The sequence below is a fragment of the Sus scrofa genome, chromosome 12, assembly GCF_054392235.1.
Source record: "Sus scrofa isolate SSC_HxYL_T2T_F1_AM1 chromosome 12, Sscrofa_HxYL_maternal_Yorkshire_Landrace_v2.0, whole genome shotgun sequence".
Taxonomy (NCBI): Eukaryota; Metazoa; Chordata; class Mammalia; order Artiodactyla; family Suidae; genus Sus; species Sus scrofa.
In genome coordinates, this window is record NC_139394.1 from 16,443,493 (window position 1) to 16,461,960 (window position 18,468).

The following is an 18,468-nucleotide window of genomic DNA, read 5'->3' on the forward strand; positions in this document are numbered from 1 at the left end:
CAGCTCTGATTCGACCCATAGCCTGGGAACTTCCATATGCCTTGGGTTGTGGCTCTTTAAAAAAAAAAATGATCACAGATTTAAAAGAGCAAAACATTGGAGACTATCTAAATGTTCAAAAAGAATAGAATAATTAAGTAAATTATAATACAACATGATGACATAGTCTTTAAAAATGATGTTTACAAAGAATTTTTAAATAACATGGTGAAATTCTTACACTAAAACTTTTAAGATTAAGTGTAGGCTATATAAAATATACTGTAGTTTAATATACAACACGGAAAAAAAAGAACAAAGAGAACTATAGTTGACCCTTGAATAATGCAGGGGTTAGGGGCGCCAATCCTCTGCAGTGAACATCCGAGTATAACCTTATAGTCAGCCCTCCATGTTCACAGTTCTGCATCCTCAGATTCAACCAACCGCAGATCATGTAGTACTGTAGTATGCATCCATACTTAAGTGAACCTGTGGAGTACAAACCCCTGTTGTTCAAGGGTCAGCTCTATAATAACAAGGTAATATTACTTGGGGTGAGTAGTTTCATTTTTTCTCTGTATGCCACCCTATATTTTCCAGGTTATTTTAAAATACCCAGCACACAGGACACGTAGGTATTTGCTGAGCAAATGAATCATTTTCTGATTATATATTTAGTAAAAACTATTACAACAATCTCAGATTTTATTGTCCTTATCCTTTTTTTTTCCACTCACCTTTGAAAAGTTTCACACCCTCCAGTAGGTCTTTCTCAAACACCTTTTTACCAGCTGTAAGAAAAAAACACTATTTTTTGATGATTCATAGGAATCAGTGTTTACTTTCAGAAAGGGAAAACTTAAAAATTTATCACAATTCATTTTCAGTGAAATGAAAAGTATTTAGAAAATTCAATGTAGTGAATCTGTCCACTGGACAGAATACAAGGCTATTGTTAGTGGCACCCTATTGTGCTGAAATACACATAACTTTTTCTTTCCCATTTTTTCTTGACTATTTTGGCTTCATTTTTCCTACCCTTCTGCCCTTTCATTTTCCAGTGTATACTTTAGATTTTTTCCCAAAGGGACAAAAGAACTTGCTTTTCTTATGAAGGGACTTCTGACTAACGAGGTCATAGTTTCCTAAACCAACATCTAAACGATAAGAACAGGAATTTAAACAATGCTAGAATTGAGGCTTTAAAAAATATTTTTAATTGACATAAATCAAACATTAGAGTTCTCATATAAAACCTTACAACTAACATTCCCTAAAGTTTTCTTTTGGAGGGCAGGGACTCGAGGAAACAAGGTCCCTACAGAAAGGTCCCTGTCCATCTAGAGCTTAGTATAGTGCTATGCACATAACAGAGCCTCAATAAATGTTTGTTGAAGGAATAAATTTTTAGACTTCAGTGAAACAGAACACACTCAAAGTGCTTACCAGAAACTGGCAGAGTTTTAAGAAGCTCTTTGTGTTCCTTATTTGTGATCTCTATTCCCATGTCTTTCAGAACATTTTTCACATCTTCAGTATGAATCTTCTCTCCTTTAGAAAGGGAAACATGCATATATAAAACAACCTTCCCAGGTGCAGGGAGAAGAACAAGGCATAATGAAGGCTATTTTAGCTATTCAGAATCAAGGAGGAGAGTCAGAAAATTTTCTTTAAATCTAAGTAAAGAGAATCTCATAATGATAAGACAATACCATGTATAATAAGTAAAATAGAGATTATATAATTTCTTAGTAATTTAGTTGCTGTTTGATGGCTAATATAAATAATTTGATCATTAATATAACAGCTGTATTATTTTCTGTCTTTTTTTCTCTTCTTCCTTCTTCTCCATCCCTTCCTCTGGGCCTCCCTCTCCATCTTCTTTTTATTCTGTTGCCTGAACTGCAGAAATGTTTTTTGTTTTTGTTTTTCTATTTTTGATTGCATCTTCTTTATGTTTTCTTGTTCCTTATTAAAATGAACTGTGATTAAATCAATTCTCTTCCCTAATTTAGGTAGCATTTTTGTCACCAAAGCTTTGAATTCTTCGGTCAATTGTTTATTTGTTTCACTTTTTTTTTTTTTCCCAGGAGTTTTCTTTTTCTCTCTTGAGAGTAGTTCCTCTGCCTTTTCATTTTACTTAACCTCCTCTGTCTCTATGAATGTAGGTGAAACTGTTACCTATTGCAGTCTTAAAGGGGTGTTCTTATGTGGAAGCATTCATATGCAGACTCTGTGCCCAGGGTCTTTGGAGAGAGAGCTGGATTTGATGTGGATGCAAGTCAGGTCTTTCCTCAGGATGTGCTGACAGCTATCCCTTGGTAGGGGTTGTGCCTGGTGATGGGGGAGCTAGAGCCTGCACAAGGTGTAAAGGGGGACTTCCTCTCTGCTCAGTGCCATCACTGCCCTGTCATAGGCAGGATATGCTTCCAAATTGCTGGAGCAGAAGCCCTGAGGATTGGGCTCAAGCTGGCTTTGTTTCCTTTTAGTGTGTGTTTTTCCGTCTTCCCTCTCTGGGACCTTTGCCCCAAAGGAGGGGAATGCTAAAGCAAGTGGGGCTCCTGTGCCTACGGAGGTGATACTTTGCCTTTGTAGGTATTTGTGGCTCTGCTCAGACACAGCCCACGGCTGTCTTTTCCCCTGTCATGGCTCTCCTATGTCTAGTGCTGCACTACAGCAGGGAATGAGCAGGGCCAGGGTGTTCGCTTGGCTGGGATACGAGAGTGTAGTGAGACAGTCATGGGAATTCTGTGCTGCTGTCAGAAGTCTGGGCTGCTTCTGGGGCACCACTTGAGTAAGTGCTAACAGTGGCTGCTGCCGCCCCAGTAGGGCTACACCTTGGGTTCCAGGGTTGCCTCTGCATTCTTAGATTTAGTGTTTTCCTGGGTCCTGGCCACCCTAGACCCAGTGCCGAGCTGTGGTGTGGAGTAAATGGGGCAGGGGTGTTCATCTGGGTTGGAATGGGGAGCATGGTGAGACAGCAGCCTCTAGGGTGACCACTCTCTGCCCCGCTTGGGGGCATAGGAGCACTTGTGTACTCCTCACGAGTGGACTCTTGGTTTCTCCAGGCATTCTGTGTGACCCAGTAGTTCTCTAAGCAGCACATATAGGACAGAAAAGAAGGGGGCTTCTTTCCTATGTGTAGGACTCCAGGACCTGGGTCACTCTGGCCAGTGTCTGCCCATACCTTCTCCCCTTCCCTCTGAGGGGCACATCCTGACCAGATGCTTTTCTTCCCATTCTACCTTTTTGTGTGTATATCTTTACAGGCTTGGTTGTACAGGAGCCTTTCTGCCAGTTTCTCACATTCTGTAAGAATTGTTCCACATGTATTTTTGATGTGTTCATCGGAGGAGGTAAGTGCCATGTCCTCTTACTCTGCCATCTTGATCTCCCTCTTTCAAAATTGCATTTCTGGCACTTTCTCCACTTCAGTTAAAGACAAGCCTACCCTTTCTTTCCGTTGTTCAAGACAAAAGTCTTAGAATCATTCTCGATTTCTCCCCTAACTCACTTTCCATCAAGAAATCCACTTGTCTCCTTTTATTATTTTTTTGAGACATAATTGGCATATAACATACTAGTTTAAGGTGTATAGCATAATGATTCATTATTTGTGTACATTACAGGATGATTACCACAATAAGTCCAGTTAACATCCATTTCCACAGTGATTCCTTTAAAAATATATCAAGAATCCAATTACTTTTCATCGCGTGTATTGCTTTCTGCCCTGGTATCAATCACCATCATCTCCAGCATGGATTGCTCTAAAAGCCCCCTAAATGGTTTTCCTGTTTCTACCCTTGGTTTCTTTCCTCCACTTTGTCAACCACCACTCCTTTACCCCACCGTCTATTCTCCACACAGGATTCAGAAAGCTCTGATGAAAGAACAGGTGGGATTATATCATGCCTCTGCTCTCAACCCTGCAATGGCTTCCCATTTCTCTTAGAAAAGAAGCCCAAGTCCGTCAGGGCTTTCATGGCTCTGACTAATCTTGTACCCATCACCTCTCTTCTCATCTCCTGAAACTTTTTTCCTTACTCAGCATTAACGACATCAGCCTTCTTGCTGTTTCTTGAATACTCCCATCTTTGGGCTTTCATCATTGTCCCCCCCCCTTTTTTTTCCTGGCCATCCCTTAGCATAAGAAGTTTCCGGGGTAGGGATCAGATCTGGGTCACAGATGCAACCTACACTGCAGCTGCAGCAATGCCAGATCCTTTAACCCACTGCACCAGGCTGGGGATCGAACCTGCAACCCTGTGGTCATATTCTTAACCAACTGTGCCACAGGGAGAACTCTGTCCTTGTCCCTTTTGCCTGCAACACTCTCTGTCTAGGAGTCCCCACATGGCTAAAACCCTCATCTCCTTTAGATTTTTAAAAAATTAAAAAATTGTATTTGCTCAAATGTTACCTTCTAAGAGGCCTGATTTTCTATTTAAGATGACAACTTCCCCATTCCCCATCATACCTTGTTCTCCTTGTCTCTTTTACTCTAGGCTACTTTCCATTTTTTCCTACAGCACTTACCACTTTCCAACGTACTATATAATGCACCTACTTATTATGTTTATTATTTACTGCTTGTTTCCCATGCTAGAAAGCTCCAAGGGGAAGTGATATTTATTTGATCTGTTTACTGATGTATCATAAGTACCTAGAACAATGCCTAATGTACGGTAAGTGCTGAATAAATAATTGTTAAATTAATGAAAGGAGGAAAAAATATTGTGTTAAAATATAGTTCCATATAATACTTTAAGACCATGTAATAATTGTAACATCTCACTCACCTGTAATATTTTTAACTTTATCCATCAACACATTTAAATCAATCTTCTCATTCTCTTTAAGATTAAAAAAAAGATTTTTAGAAAAATGGTATAAAAACATAAATTGTGAAACAGAATCCTGAAATTCAACTATTTTGAAAACATGTCCCTAGAAGTTTATTATTTTTTCATGTCAGAGACTGCTCAACTTAATTAAAAAAGCTCCAGCATTTTACCCTCTCAAAACCTACACAGCACTTGCATGAGCAAGTTTTAAAGCACTCTCCTTTCTTTCGAGACACTTCATTATTTATTAGGTTAATCTTTCTAAGGCAGCAGTCTGAAACTTTTAAGATTTTAAAAATTTCATTTAAAAATAATGTCTCCTCCTGAGCATCGATCCAGAGAAAACCACGACTTGAAAAGACACATGTACTCCAATGTTCATTGCAGCACTGTATACACTACCCAAGACATGGAAGCAATCTAAATGTTCATCGACAGAGGAGTGGATCAAGAAGATGTGGTACATATACACAATGGAATAATACTCAGCCATTAAAAAGAAAGAAATAACGGCATTTGCAGCAACATGGATGGACCTAGAAATTATCATGCTAAGATAGAGAGACACCAACATCATATGCTATCACATATGGAATCTATGCTATTACATGTGGAATCTAAAAAAAAGACACAATGAACTTCTTTGCAGAATAGATACTGACTCAGAGACTCTGAAAAACTTACGGTTTCCAAATGAGACAGGTTGAGGGGTGGGGGGATGCACCTGGGGTTTGGGATGGACATGCTATAAAATTTGGTTGTGGTGATCATTGTACAACTATGAATGTAATAAAATTCATTGAGTAATAACCCCCCCAAAAAAATAAAAATAATGTCTCCATTTTGTCAGAGCTAACTTTACCTTTGGGCTTATGATCACCTTGGCACCAAGTGACCTCCTTAAAGGACAGAGTGTTGGGATGTGTGATCTGGGATGTGTGATCTGCCAACATGATATTATCATGTTGATGTAGTCAGTTAAATTCCCAGGTGTGATGACAAAACTTTGATTTTTGCAGTACCCATTCTCAATTGAAACACTTTTTCATAGACGACTAACTTTTTATTTTTATTTTTTAAAATTAAAAAAATTTTGTTTTTTTGTCTTTTGGTTCCCAGGATAGGGGTCGAATTGGAGCTGTAGCCTCCGGCCTATGCAAGAGCCACAGCAATGCGGGATCTGAGCCATGTCTGCGACCTACAGCACAGCTCATGGCAGTGCCAGATTCTTAACCCACTGAGCAAGGCCAGGGATCGAATCTGTGTCCTCATGGACACTAGTCAGGTTCGTTAACCATTGAGCCATGACGGAACTCCTAACTTAGTTTCTTTACTCACTGTTTCTCAAATTAAAGCTGAAGCTATTGGAGATCAAAGGATACATTTTAAGGAGTGTATAAAATTGTAAGTCTGAGAAATACTGGATTGGGATGATAGGATAGCAGTTAAAAGATACTTTTACTCTAAGGAATAAGATTCAGTTTGGAACCTTAAAGCTGACTATGGACATACTCATTCTTTAGTCACGACTTGGTCAAGGGTGCCAATCCATCATAGCTCAAATGTGTTCACATTCTTGTATTATTAAAAATTAAAAAAAATTTTTTTGGCCACGCCTTTCCTCAGCATGTGGAAGTTCCTGGGTCAGTGACTGAACCTGTGCCACAGCAGCAACCCAAGCTGCTGCAGTGACAATGCTGGATACTTAACTCCTGTGCCATAAGAGAATTCCTCTTGTACTATTTTTTTAACTTATAAATAAGAGGAATTAAGTTTTTTAAATTTAAGTATAGTTGGTTTACAGTGTTTCTTCAATTTCTGCAGTATAGCAAAGTGACTCAATCACACACAGTTCCCTGTACAGTAGGGCCCCATTGCCCATCCATTCCAAATATAACAGTTTGCATCCAAACCCCCCAAACTGCTCATCCATCTTTCTTGTGCTATTTTTAATACTCCTAAGATTGTAAGTTCCTCCAAGGATGAGATATCAAAAATCACTTCCTGTTCTTATTGTTTATTAGGCATTAATTTAATGGTTTGTACAAGATTGATCCTCCATAAATGTTTCCTGAATAATAAAGTTCTAACAAAATGCAAACATGGTATAGACAAGGAATTAGCTATTTTTTTTTTTTTTTTTGTCTTTTTGCCATTTCTTGGGCTGCTCCCTCGGCATATGGAGGTTCCCAGGCTAGGGGTCGAATCGGAGCTGTAGCTGCCGGCCTACACCAGAGCTACAACGCAGGATTCGAGCCGCATCTGCAATGCGGGATCCGAGCCGCATCTGCAACCTACACCGCAGCTCACGGCAACGCCGGATCTTTAACCCGCTGAGCAAGGGCAGGGATCGAACCCGCAACCTCATGGTTCCTAGTCGGATTCGTTAACCACTGCGCCACGATGGGAACTCCAGGAATTAGCTTTAAAATTAGTTTATATTCCAGGTTCTAAGATGAGCGATTTATCCTTGCTTGTTTTAATTAATTGTGTTTTCAATTATGATAATCTTTTATTGGTATTCTTTTATAGTATTTTATTATTATTAATATGAATACTACTATACTATAAAATTTAAATAAAATAAGGAAGAACCTTTATTAGATTAAAGTTTGTACCTGTAAAGGACGGGTGCCATCATGTCCTTTACTTTGTGTGTCTCTAACTAGCTCCACTGAGGCCTGCTGGGCCCCTGAACAGTTTACCATCCTATTTCAGATAGTTCCACAGATATACAAGAGAGTTTACAAGAATTAGATAGCTTTACACTTTTTTCTCCCCTCTTTTTAGGGCTGCACCCATGACATATGGAAGTTCCCAGGCTAGGGGTCGAATTGGAGCTGTAGCTGCTAGTCTACACCACAGCCACAGCAAACCCAGATCTGAGTCATGTCTGTGGCCTATAACACAGCACCTGCCAACACCGGATCCTTAACCCACTGAGCAAGGCCAGGGATTGAACCTGCATCCTCATGGATACCAGCTGGGTTTGTTACCACTGAGCCATGATGGGAACTCTGCTTTACATTTTAAATCACTGCACTGGTATTTTTCTAATGTTTCAGGATATTAGGAAACAAGATAACCAAAAATATGTACATGTATTGCATTGGTAGATTGAAAGAGCTATGAAAGGGTTGAAAAACCCTTAAAAAGAGATTAAATCATTTTTAGAAAAACTTACCTCTTATTAAGGGAAAGGTCCCAAGAGCCTAGAACAGTGCCTGACACATCATAGGTATTCAATTAAAGTTTATGAAATGAAGGAATGAAAGGTACTTGGGGGAGGGGTGGGCGAGGGGCAGGGCAAGGGGAAAAAGGGGATATTATGGGATTATATAAAATCACATGTGTGAAACTTTTGAAAATTGTAAAGCACTATAGAAGTTAAATAATTGTTCATCCAATAAAAAAGAAAATAAAAAAAATGAAAGGTACTACTGATTTAGAAAACCCCACAAAAAATGAAAGGTACTACTGATTTAGAAAACCCCGCAATTATTGCCTATCCCATAGTTAATAGTTCTTCAAGGGGGCGGGTGTCCCTGAAAACTTCTTGATCAATTTTTATCAGTTCTACTAGCATGAAAATGGTCTAATATATGCCAAATTTAATTAATTCAATTGGTAACTTTACTACATATCTTCTTCTTTCTCTACTTATGACTGCACCTGTGGCATATGGAGTTTCCAGGTCTACACCACAACAGCGGCAACACCAGATCTGAGCTGCATCCATGATCTATGCTGCGGATTGTAGCAACGAATCCTTTACTTACTGAGCAAGGCCAGGGATCTAAACTGCATCCTTAGAGAGACAACATTGGGTCCTTAACCCATTGAGTCACAACAGGAACTCTACTATACTTTTTTTTTTTTTAAGGGCTGCACTGTGGCATATGGAAGTTCCCAGGCTAGGAGTCCAATAAGAGCTATAGCTGCTGGCCTACCCACAGCCACAGTCACAGCCACAGCTACAGCAACTCGGGATCTGAGCCGAGTCTGTGACCTACACCACAGCTCATGGCAACGCCAGATCCTTAACCCACTGAGTGAGGCCAGGGATCGAACCTGTATCCTCATGGATACTAGTCGTGTTCGTTACCTCTGAGTCACAATGGGAACACCCACTACACATCTTCTTAAGTTCGTTAATTCTGTTGTTCATGGCAGTATAGAAGAGTGGTTGAGAGACAGTTTCTGGAGCCAGATTGCCTCTCCACTACTTACTAGCTCTCTGACTTTAGGCAAGTGACTTGCTTTCTCTGTGCCTTAGTTTCCTGATGTGTGAATCTGGGGTTAAAATGGAACTTACCTTATAGAGCTACTTGGGAGATTACATAAAGTTGATATATGTAGGAGTTCCCGTCGTGGCGCAGTGGTTAACGAACCCGACTAGGAACCATGAGCTTGCGGGTTCGATCCCTGGCCTTGCTCAGTGGGTTAGGGTTCTGGCGTTGCCGTGAGCTGTGGTGTAGGTCGCAGACACGGCTTTGATCCCGAGTTGCTGTGTCCCTGGTGTAGGCCGCTGGCTACAGCTCCGATTCGATCCCTAGCCTGGGAACCTCCATATGCCTTGGGAGCGGCCCTAGAAAAGGCAAAAAGACAAAAAGACAAAAAAAAAAAAAAAAAAAAAAAAGTTGATATATGTAAAGTGCCTACACCCTGCACATGTCAGGACTATCTCAGTGTTGGTCCTTGATATTTAGTGCTGGATTAGCAGTAGAGACTCAGAGATATTCTTGTGATACCTCGGCATTTCCTTTGGAGAGGACACTTCCTTTGGAGAGTGACCAGTGACAAATATCCTGGGCGGCATTCTTGTTGATCCTTCCAAGAGATAGCTATTTGGCTTCAGCTATCCTGAAAGCCTCGCTCTTTCTTTTTCTTCTTTTCATATACAGCCTGTCTTCAGTCATTCCAGCCCTGACACTAGCCTCATGTCCATAGTTTTGCTAAGGGTGTATTGATACTCAAAACTCTCACCATCAACTGGTAGGTGGTCCTTTAGTTTCTGGATTTCTTTCTCCTTGAAATCAATTCCCATATTTTTTATGAAAGTGTCCACCTTATCTGAAGATACCTTTGTCCCTTAGGAAAGAAAGAGATGGATATAATAAATATTCATAATGATGTAAAGAGTGGGTCATATTAGCACATGCCTAGGTATCAATACTGTACAGAGAATAAACAGCAAAGAACAATTAAATTGTTCAAGTAAATATGGTGTTGGTGTCTAAGTCAGGGATTCCTAAACTGATCTCTGGGGTTCTATTATGGCTTTTAGGAAAACTTTTAAGAGAAGAAAGTAAGGAATGAGAGGTAAATGGCAGGTAATGGTAAAAAAAAAATCAACCTTTATAAATGTGTCCGCATAGTAAGATTTGAAACTTGCTAAATTAATGGAGAACTATCCATCCATCCATCCATCCATCCAATCTACAGATTTACTCTATCATAATCCTATATTTTAATAACATAGATTTTTTTAGGTACTATCTCTGTAAATTCAATATCATTATGACTGGAAAATGGCCTAGTAATCTGAATGCTATATATCTCCCCTTCTGGTGACTCTGATGTATAACTTTATTTGACAACCACTACTTTTGAGTTTATTGTAGTTAAACCATTTTGGTGACTATAGAGTGCCCAAAAAATAAACACTGAATTAGTAAATAATTGGGACAGTGGGATTAATAATCTGAAAAATGTAAAATAGGAAAAGTTTTTTTAAGTAATTAGAGGCATGATTTTTCTATATATAACCACCCAGAATTTTTATTTTGCTTTTTTTTTTTTTTTTTTTTTGCTTTTTAGAGCCACACCAGCGGCATATGGAAGTTCCCAGGCTAGGGGTCAAATCAGAGCTGCAGCTGCTGGCCTTTGCCACAGCCACGGCAATGCAAGATCCAAGCTGCGTCTGCAATCTACACCACAGTTCACAGCAATGATGGATCCCTGACCCTCTGAGCCAGGACAGGTTTCGAACCCACATCCTCAGGGATACTAGTTGGATTCGTTTCCGCTGCACCACGATGGGAACTCCTAGGAAAAGCTTTTGAAAATAAAAACAAAGCTCAATAACTTCACTTTTTTTTTTTTTTTTGGCCTTGCTCACACATGCAGAAGTTCCCGGACCAGGGATCAAACTTGTGCACAGCTGTAACTAGAGCTACAGTAATGACAATGCTGGATCCTTAACCTGCTGAGCCAAGTGGGAAGTCCTCAATGACCTCAGTTTTAACTGCCTTTTCATTATTCTTCCCACTTACCTTCAAGAGATCTCAATTCTTTCATCAGTCTGTTAACATACACCCTTCTCTTAGCTGTAAGAAAGGGAAAACTTTGTTTCAGGTAGCAATGCAAATATTTTAAAATAGAATAAATAAAACTTGCATTATTTTAGAAACATTAAGCCTTAAATGTTTTATTCTAGATATTTATATTATTTCACTTAAAGAAATAAAACTAAGGAACAGAAATAGCTCTTAATTTTGTGACATAATTTTGGTGGGGGCTCATGGAACTTCCTTAAATAGGGAGTAATAGTCATATAAGTCTGTCTCTCAGGTTTCCTTGAAAACCACTGATTTTTTTCCCCACTATGATATTTGTAATGCTCACCATCAACTGGAAGATTGTTCAGTAATTCCCTGTGTTTATCTTCTGTGAGCTTTATCCCCATATTTTCCAGAAAAATTTCCATGTTACTAGTGTCGACCTTTTCACCTTTAAAAAGTAAAACATGGTAATGGTTGAAAATTTGAACAACAATGATTCTTTATTATAAAAAGTGCCCATATGGCATTTGTTGATTAAACAATGAAGTAAACCTAAGAAGAATGCCAGCTATTGCTAAAACATAATCTTAGAGTTTTTGGCTGAAACAGTGATCATCAAAATTTGGCTGCTAGTCAGTAGATGGAAACATTCATCATCTAGGGGTCAAACTGGAACTGCAGCTGCCGGCCTGTGCCACAGCCACAGCCACAGCCACGTCAGATCCCAGCTGCGTCTGTGACCTACACCACATCTCACAGCACTGCGGATCCTTAACCCACTGAGTGAGGCCAGGGATTGCACCCGCCTCCTCATGGATACTAGTTGGGTTTGTCACTGCTGAGCCACATGGGAACTCCTAAAATATAATTTTGTGCACACATTAAAATCTTGGTTTTGCAGAGACTTCTTTCTTTTTCTTTTTTTGTCTTTTTGCCTTTTCTAGGGCCACTCCCACGGCATATGGAGGTTCCCAGGCTAGGGGTCGAATCGGAGCTGTAGCCAGAGCCACAGCAACGTGAGATCTGAGCCATGTCTGCGACCTACACCACAGCTCACAGCAGCGCCGGATCCTTAACCCACTGAACAAGGCTAGGGATCGAACCTGCAACCTCATGGTTCCTAGTTCGATTTGTTAACCACTGCGCCACAACGGTAACTCCCCAGCAGAGACTTCTTAATCACATACCATGGAACTATATACTGGGGTTTTCTCCAGGGTCTTTTTTCTTAATCCAGCCTTGGCTCCCTGTCATGCCTCAGAGATTTGGTAGCCTTGGCTTCCTCTCTTCTTAGCACCTACTACCATTCAGTGTGTTTTCTGGGCTTCTATAAGGGTGGCTAGAAAGTTAGATGCAGTCTTGCAAGGTCACCTCTTTTTTGTGTCCCAGGAAAATGATTATGCAGAATTTTTTTTTTTTTTTTAGGGCTTAATGTAAAGTGGTAGAATGAAATATACAGGGATGATAAAACTATCAGAAACATGGGTAAGACACAAAGCTAACAGGTTTGTTTGGTAACTAACTTGGTTTTGGTTTCTGGTTATGAGGGTGGAAATCCTCAACAGTTGTAGAAATCCCTACAACTGTTTCCCAATCTGCTTGTAGGTGAAACTTTCCTTCACGATGGCTCTTCTCTCCAGTTTGAAGATGCAGTTTAGCGACAGAACAACAAAATGGTAATTATGTGAGGTGAAGGATGTGTTAAGTAACCTTACTGTGGTAAAAATACGAGTATAAAATCACCACATTATACACCAACTTAAACAATGTTATATACCAACAATATCTCGACAAAGATGGGAAAAAAAAAAAAGAGACGTAGTTTAGGTGGACACTTTGCATAATCATTTCCAGTTTCTGCAAAGGAAAACTCCTGCAGTCCTTCCACTGGAAGAAGAGTATCTGGGGAGTTAGCCAGCTTCTGCACAAGTGCCTGGGAGGAAATGTGCGTAAGGGCGGTTTTCCCCAAGCTGTGAAGCCTTGGACCACCGGAGTGCTGTCTGATATTCCCCTGTAACTAGACAGGGAACGACGCTTTGGACACATAGAGCAACTTCTTGGTCTGCTAACTTGATCAGACTTTTGACAGACATGGACAATAACCTTCTGCCTGAAGATTACTATTCTAAACATGTATTTTATCCATGTCATTCCCATTCTCTAAAATGTAAGCACCTCAAAAATTTCTACCCTCTCTATAACCTTCTCTGTGTTTTATCATTGTAATTTTTCTTTCCGTTGCTAGCTTTCTTTTCAGCCCTCCCTAGAGTGCCCTCTTGGACTCATATTTCATTAAATTTAAATTTCTCTAATCTTCAGTGTCTTTGCAGACTTTTAACTTGTTTCTTAACTGAACTTTGCCTCTTCCTAATAGATTTTCTATTACTTTCTTTTTTTTTTTTAAGAGAAAGCTGCTCATTATTCTATATCCCATTGCTTTAGGATTTGGTATTCTTCTAGATTCCAATTGCTGCTTTCCAACTATCCTCAAATCTTTCCTCTTTTGAGATTTACGAAATTTGCCTTTCTTTTCAGTACCACTTACTGACTTCTTGGTCATTTCAGGCGCTTGTCCTATTACTCACAGTCTTCCTCTGCCCTCAGACTCCTGGGAGCATTACAGGGAAGTCTAGTCTTTATTTGGATAGCTCATTCAACGAACTGGCCTCCAAATCTCTTGGCCTCCTTATTATCCTCAATGACTTATCTCGTAAATTCTATACTATTTAACCATAATGAACATACCCTGGACTTCGTCATTACCTAGAAGTGCTTTATCTCTAAATTCTTCTTCTTATTATTATCATCATTTTATGGCTGCATCTGTGGCATACAGAAGTTCCCGGGCCAGGGACTGAATCAGAGCCTCAGTTGCAACCTAGCTGTGGCAATGGCAGATCCTTTAACTCACTGCACCAACTGGGGATTGAACTCCTGCCTCCACAGCGACCTAAGCTGCTGCAGGCAGATTCTTAACCCACTGTGCCACAGCAGGAACTCCATATCTTTAAAAATCTCAGATCTGGAGTTCCCATTGTGGAGAAGCGAAAACGAATCCGACTAGGAACCATGAGGTGGTGGGTTCGATCCCTGGCCATGTTCAATGGGTTAAGGATCAGGCATTGCCGTGAGCTGTGGTGTAGGTCGCAGACTCTGCTTGGATGTGGCATTGCTGTGGCTCTGGTGTAGGCCGGCAGTTGTAATTCCAGTTAGACCGCTAGCCTGGGAACCTCCATATGCTACAGGTGAGGCCCTGAAAAGACAAAAGACAAAAAACAAAACAAAACAAAAACAAACAAAAAAACAAACAAAAAAACAAACTCAGATTCTAACATGACTGTTTCTGGCCAGAACCTCGTATTTCCCCACTTTTACTTCCTTACTCCTACCACACTCATTATAATCTATAGAGACTTTCTTTTTAAAAAAATTTAGTTTTATTTTATTTTTATTTTGTCTTTTTAGGGCTGCACCTGTGGCATATGGAGGTTTCCAGGCTAGGGGTCAAATCGGAGCTGTAGCCGCCGGCCTACACCAGAGCCACAGCGACGTGGGATCCGAGCCGCATCTGTGACCTACACCACAGCTCATGGCAACGCTGGATCCTTAACCCACTGAGCAAGGCCAGGGATTGAACCTGTGTCCTCATGGATGCTAGTCAGATTCGTTTCCTCTGAGCCACGACAGGAACTCCGTCTATAGAGATTTTCATTGCCCCCTTTCTCATTTTTCTCCAAGTTCACAATTTCCATCTACACTTTCTTCCTTATCCACCCATACTCAACCACTTAACCACTCTTTTGAATACATGTCATATCTTGATGCTTTCACTCTTCTGGCACATCAGCCTTGAGAAACTTTTAACTTGGTCCATCTGAAAAATACCATGATCGTGTGAAAAGTTGCTATCACTTATTTACGATATCTAACCTTGTTTGACATGTGGTGCTTCTCCGCAATGCTTTCACATATTCCTCTAGTTCCTATTCGCTATCAGAGTTATCTGACATCAGCAATACTTTCCTTGAAGTCCCCTATCCCACCACCGTGTCCTTTCTTTTAGTAGATGATTCTGTTTTCCACTTTACAGAGAAAATGGAAGCTTTCAGGTAAATTCCTCTAATTTCAATTCCATATGTACATAGATTCTAAGACTTGAGGTCTGCTTGATGCAGAAAAAAAGTGGGGCTTCAGATTCTTACTCATATATTCAACTGCCTAAGGTTCAGTTTCCCTTAGCTGTCTCAAAGGAACCTCAGGGCTTTACTACTAAATCTATTTTGCTGAAATCCTTATTTTGGTAAATGTCACTATCATCTACCAAACTACTCAGCTCAGAAACTAAGTAGTATTCTTCACTCCACCCTTTTGCTCTATCCCCATACTTGATTAGCAAACAAATTCTAAAGAGTCTATATCTGTACATCTCATATATGTCCCTTCTTTGCAAGTCTCATAGGTAATGGTTTAGTCCTTCCCTTTATTGTCTTTTGCCTGGGCGGTTACAATTTGCTTCTTAGTCAATCTCCCTGATTTTATTCTTGCAGACACATCTCTATCCACCCTTTATATTGCTGCTTGAGTAATCTAATTTGCAAATCTAATCAAAGAGTGCCTGTTTAAAATCCTGGAAAGACTCCCTGCTTGCACAGAATGAAATTCACACACCTTTATTTGGTATTTAAGGTCCTCTATGATTTGTCACCTATACTAGTTTCCTGATGTTGCTGTAACAAATTACCAAACACTTGGTGGCCTAAAACAATGTGATTTTTTTTTTAAGCTAGCAACTTTTAAATTTTGTTTCATTTTTGCTTTTTAGGGTTGTACCCATGGCATATGGAGGTTCTTAGGCTAGGGGTCTAATCAGAGATATGGCTGCTGGCCTATGCCATAGCTCACAGCAACGCCAGATCCTTAACCCACTGAGCGAGGTCAGGGATTGAACCCGCAACCTCATGGTTCCTAGATGGATTTGTTTCTGCTGCGCCACCAGGGGAACTCTGAATTTTTTTTTTTTTCTTGTACTTCTGGAGGTCAGAAGTCTGAAATCAATTTCATTTGGCTAAAGTCAAGGTGTCAGCAGGGCTGGTTCCTTCAGGACACTCTAGAGGGAGAATCTGTTTCCTTGACTTTTTTTCCATTTCTAGAGGCCGCTTGCTTTCCTTGGCTCATGACGCTTTTTTCCATCTTCAAAGCCAGCTGTGTAGCATCTTGCTTCCATTGTCACATTGCCTTCTGCTTTTTCTGTCATCATCATCACTTTGCTTCCTCTTCTAAGACACCTGTGATTTCATTTAGGACCCAACTAGATATTCAAGGATAATTTTCCCTTCTTACGATTCTTAATCATATTTCCACATATATGGACTTAGCCATATAAAATAACACACACATGACCTGGGGATTAGGAACTGGATATCTTCGGGAGCCATTACTTAGCCTGCCACATCCCATTTTTTATTCTGTAAGTTTATTCCTTGTCAAACTCCTGATAGCACTTTATGCTATAGCTATGACAAAATTTTTTTGAGTTCCTTAGAGCACCACTATGTTTCTTATCTTGGTGCCTTTTATCTTTTTTTCTCTATCAGGAATGCCCATCCTACTCTGTCTATCTGGCAAAAATGACTCACCTTTCAAGGTTCAGCTCATGTGTGGCACATTCAGTTAAATCATTCACCAGTTTCTCCTTCTCAGGTGCAAGTGACCATCATGCCCTTCCTTTTGTTGGTATAGGTTTCAAACATAGCACGTATCCCATTTTATTGCAATTATTTATGTCTTTTCCTTGCCCCAACTACATAAGCTCCTGGAAGGTTGGTTTTTACAGATCCATACCTGAGATGTAGCAGATACTCGAAAATAAGTTAATAAAAACCCTAACCTACCTGTAAAGAGAGTTCCTTCATCCATTACTACACTCACTTCAACCTTCCCCTCATCTAAAAGAGAAGACAGAATTTTATGCATATAAATAACAGAAATGAAGACAGATATAAAATAAAGGTCATACACTGAGGAAAAACATGAAACAGCAAATTTTTATGATTTGCTTTTTAATTTTATCCTATTTTTATTCCAAATGGAATACGTGGAAAGCAAAAATTCCAATTTCGAAAGGGATAATCTTTAAATTTTTTTTTTTTTTTTTTTTTTTTTTTGTTGCTTTTTAGGGACTCTCCCACGGCATATGGAAGTTCCCAGGCTAGGGGTCGAATCGGAGCTGTAGCTGCTGGCCTACACCACAGCCATAGTAACGCCAGATCTGAGCCGTATCTGTGACCTGCACCACGGCTCGTGGCAATGCTGGATCCTTAACCCACTGAGTGAGGCCAGGGATTGAACCTGTGTCTTCATGGATACTAGTCAGACTTGTTTCTGCTGAGCCACGATGGGAACTCTGTAAAAAGGATACTTAACTCACACTTCTAACATTACCTTTATTCTATTAAGATAAAATTCATACAGTAGAATGCTGATATTTTAAAAGTTGCCTTCTCTACTTTCATATCTGGAAAAACTCTGTCTTACTGATTACAAGGCTGACAAGCATCTTAAAGGGGGCAAATGTTCAAATAGGAAAGATCTGACTTGGAGCATTAAAAATGTCTATTTTTTTGTACTCAGTCCACAGGTAACACTTATCTGTGTTCTGTCACTATCCATATTCAATATCAAAAAAGAGCTTTGATCATCCTAACTGAACTTTAAAAATCTTTATTTTGTATTTTCCTTTTATCTTTTTTTTGGTCTTTTTGGGGCCATACTGATGGCATATGGAGGTTCCCAGGCTAGGGGTTGAATTGGAGCTGTAGCTGCTGGCCTACACCACAGCTCATGGCAACGCTAGATCCTTAATCCACTGAGCGAGGCCAGGGATCGAGCCTGCATCCTCATGGATAATAGTCAGATTCGTTTCTGCTGAGCCATGATGGTAACTCCCTGTATTTTCCTTTTAAATAGGGTATTAGAGGCGACAGCCTGATAGATAGTGTCTCACAGGAAGCTATCTTGTCTGTCTCATGTATTTCAGTTAGTCTCACAGAAGACTCATGAATAGCCTGAAACAGGTCTTTAATGCTATTTCCTGTGGGCTTGTTGACCTGAAAAATGGTACTCAAGGAGTTGGCTGATACTCCCATGACCAAAATACTGTTGTGGCATGCTAGTACAGTTTAAAATATCTGGTAAATGTGATAACAAAGGATATCTACATCCTTTTATAGAGGGATCAAAAGTACTAGGGAACTATATATTTCCAATAATAAAGAAAAAAATTATCCTGTGGAAAATTTACTTTCTTCTGGCCAGGGCAAAGGCATAGCCAAGTGGCATTGTGTTGAGATGAACAT

At 39.9% G+C, this 18,468-nt stretch overlaps 1 protein-coding gene and 1 long non-coding RNA gene across 5 annotated transcripts in view; one reads left to right on the forward strand and one right to left on the reverse strand.

The window, feature by feature from the left end:
- Positions 1–18,468, forward strand: part of LOC146398066 (uncharacterized) — a 1,038,644-nt gene that overhangs the window by 812,562 nt on the left and 207,614 nt on the right. The window lies entirely within an intron of this gene.
- EFCAB3 (EF-hand calcium binding domain 3) overlaps positions 1–18,468 on the reverse strand; it is a 371,875-nt gene that overhangs the window by 69,573 nt on the left and 283,834 nt on the right. For 3 of the 4 annotated variants that reach the window (XM_084984064.1, XM_084984065.1, XM_084984067.1), the window contains 7 exons: positions 17,005–17,058; positions 11,457–11,561; positions 11,105–11,158; positions 9,816–9,920; positions 4,785–4,838; positions 1,429–1,533; positions 720–773 (listed from right to left, as the gene is read on the reverse strand). In XM_084984064.1, the coding sequence (XP_084840190.1) occupies positions 720–773; positions 1,429–1,533; positions 4,785–4,838; positions 9,816–9,920; positions 11,105–11,158; positions 11,457–11,561; positions 17,005–17,058 (531 nt within the window). The remainder of the gene's footprint in view (positions 1–719; positions 774–1,428; positions 1,534–4,784; positions 4,839–9,815; positions 9,921–11,104; positions 11,159–11,456; positions 11,562–17,004; positions 17,059–18,468) is intronic. The other variant, XM_084984066.1, reaches the window with a different exon arrangement.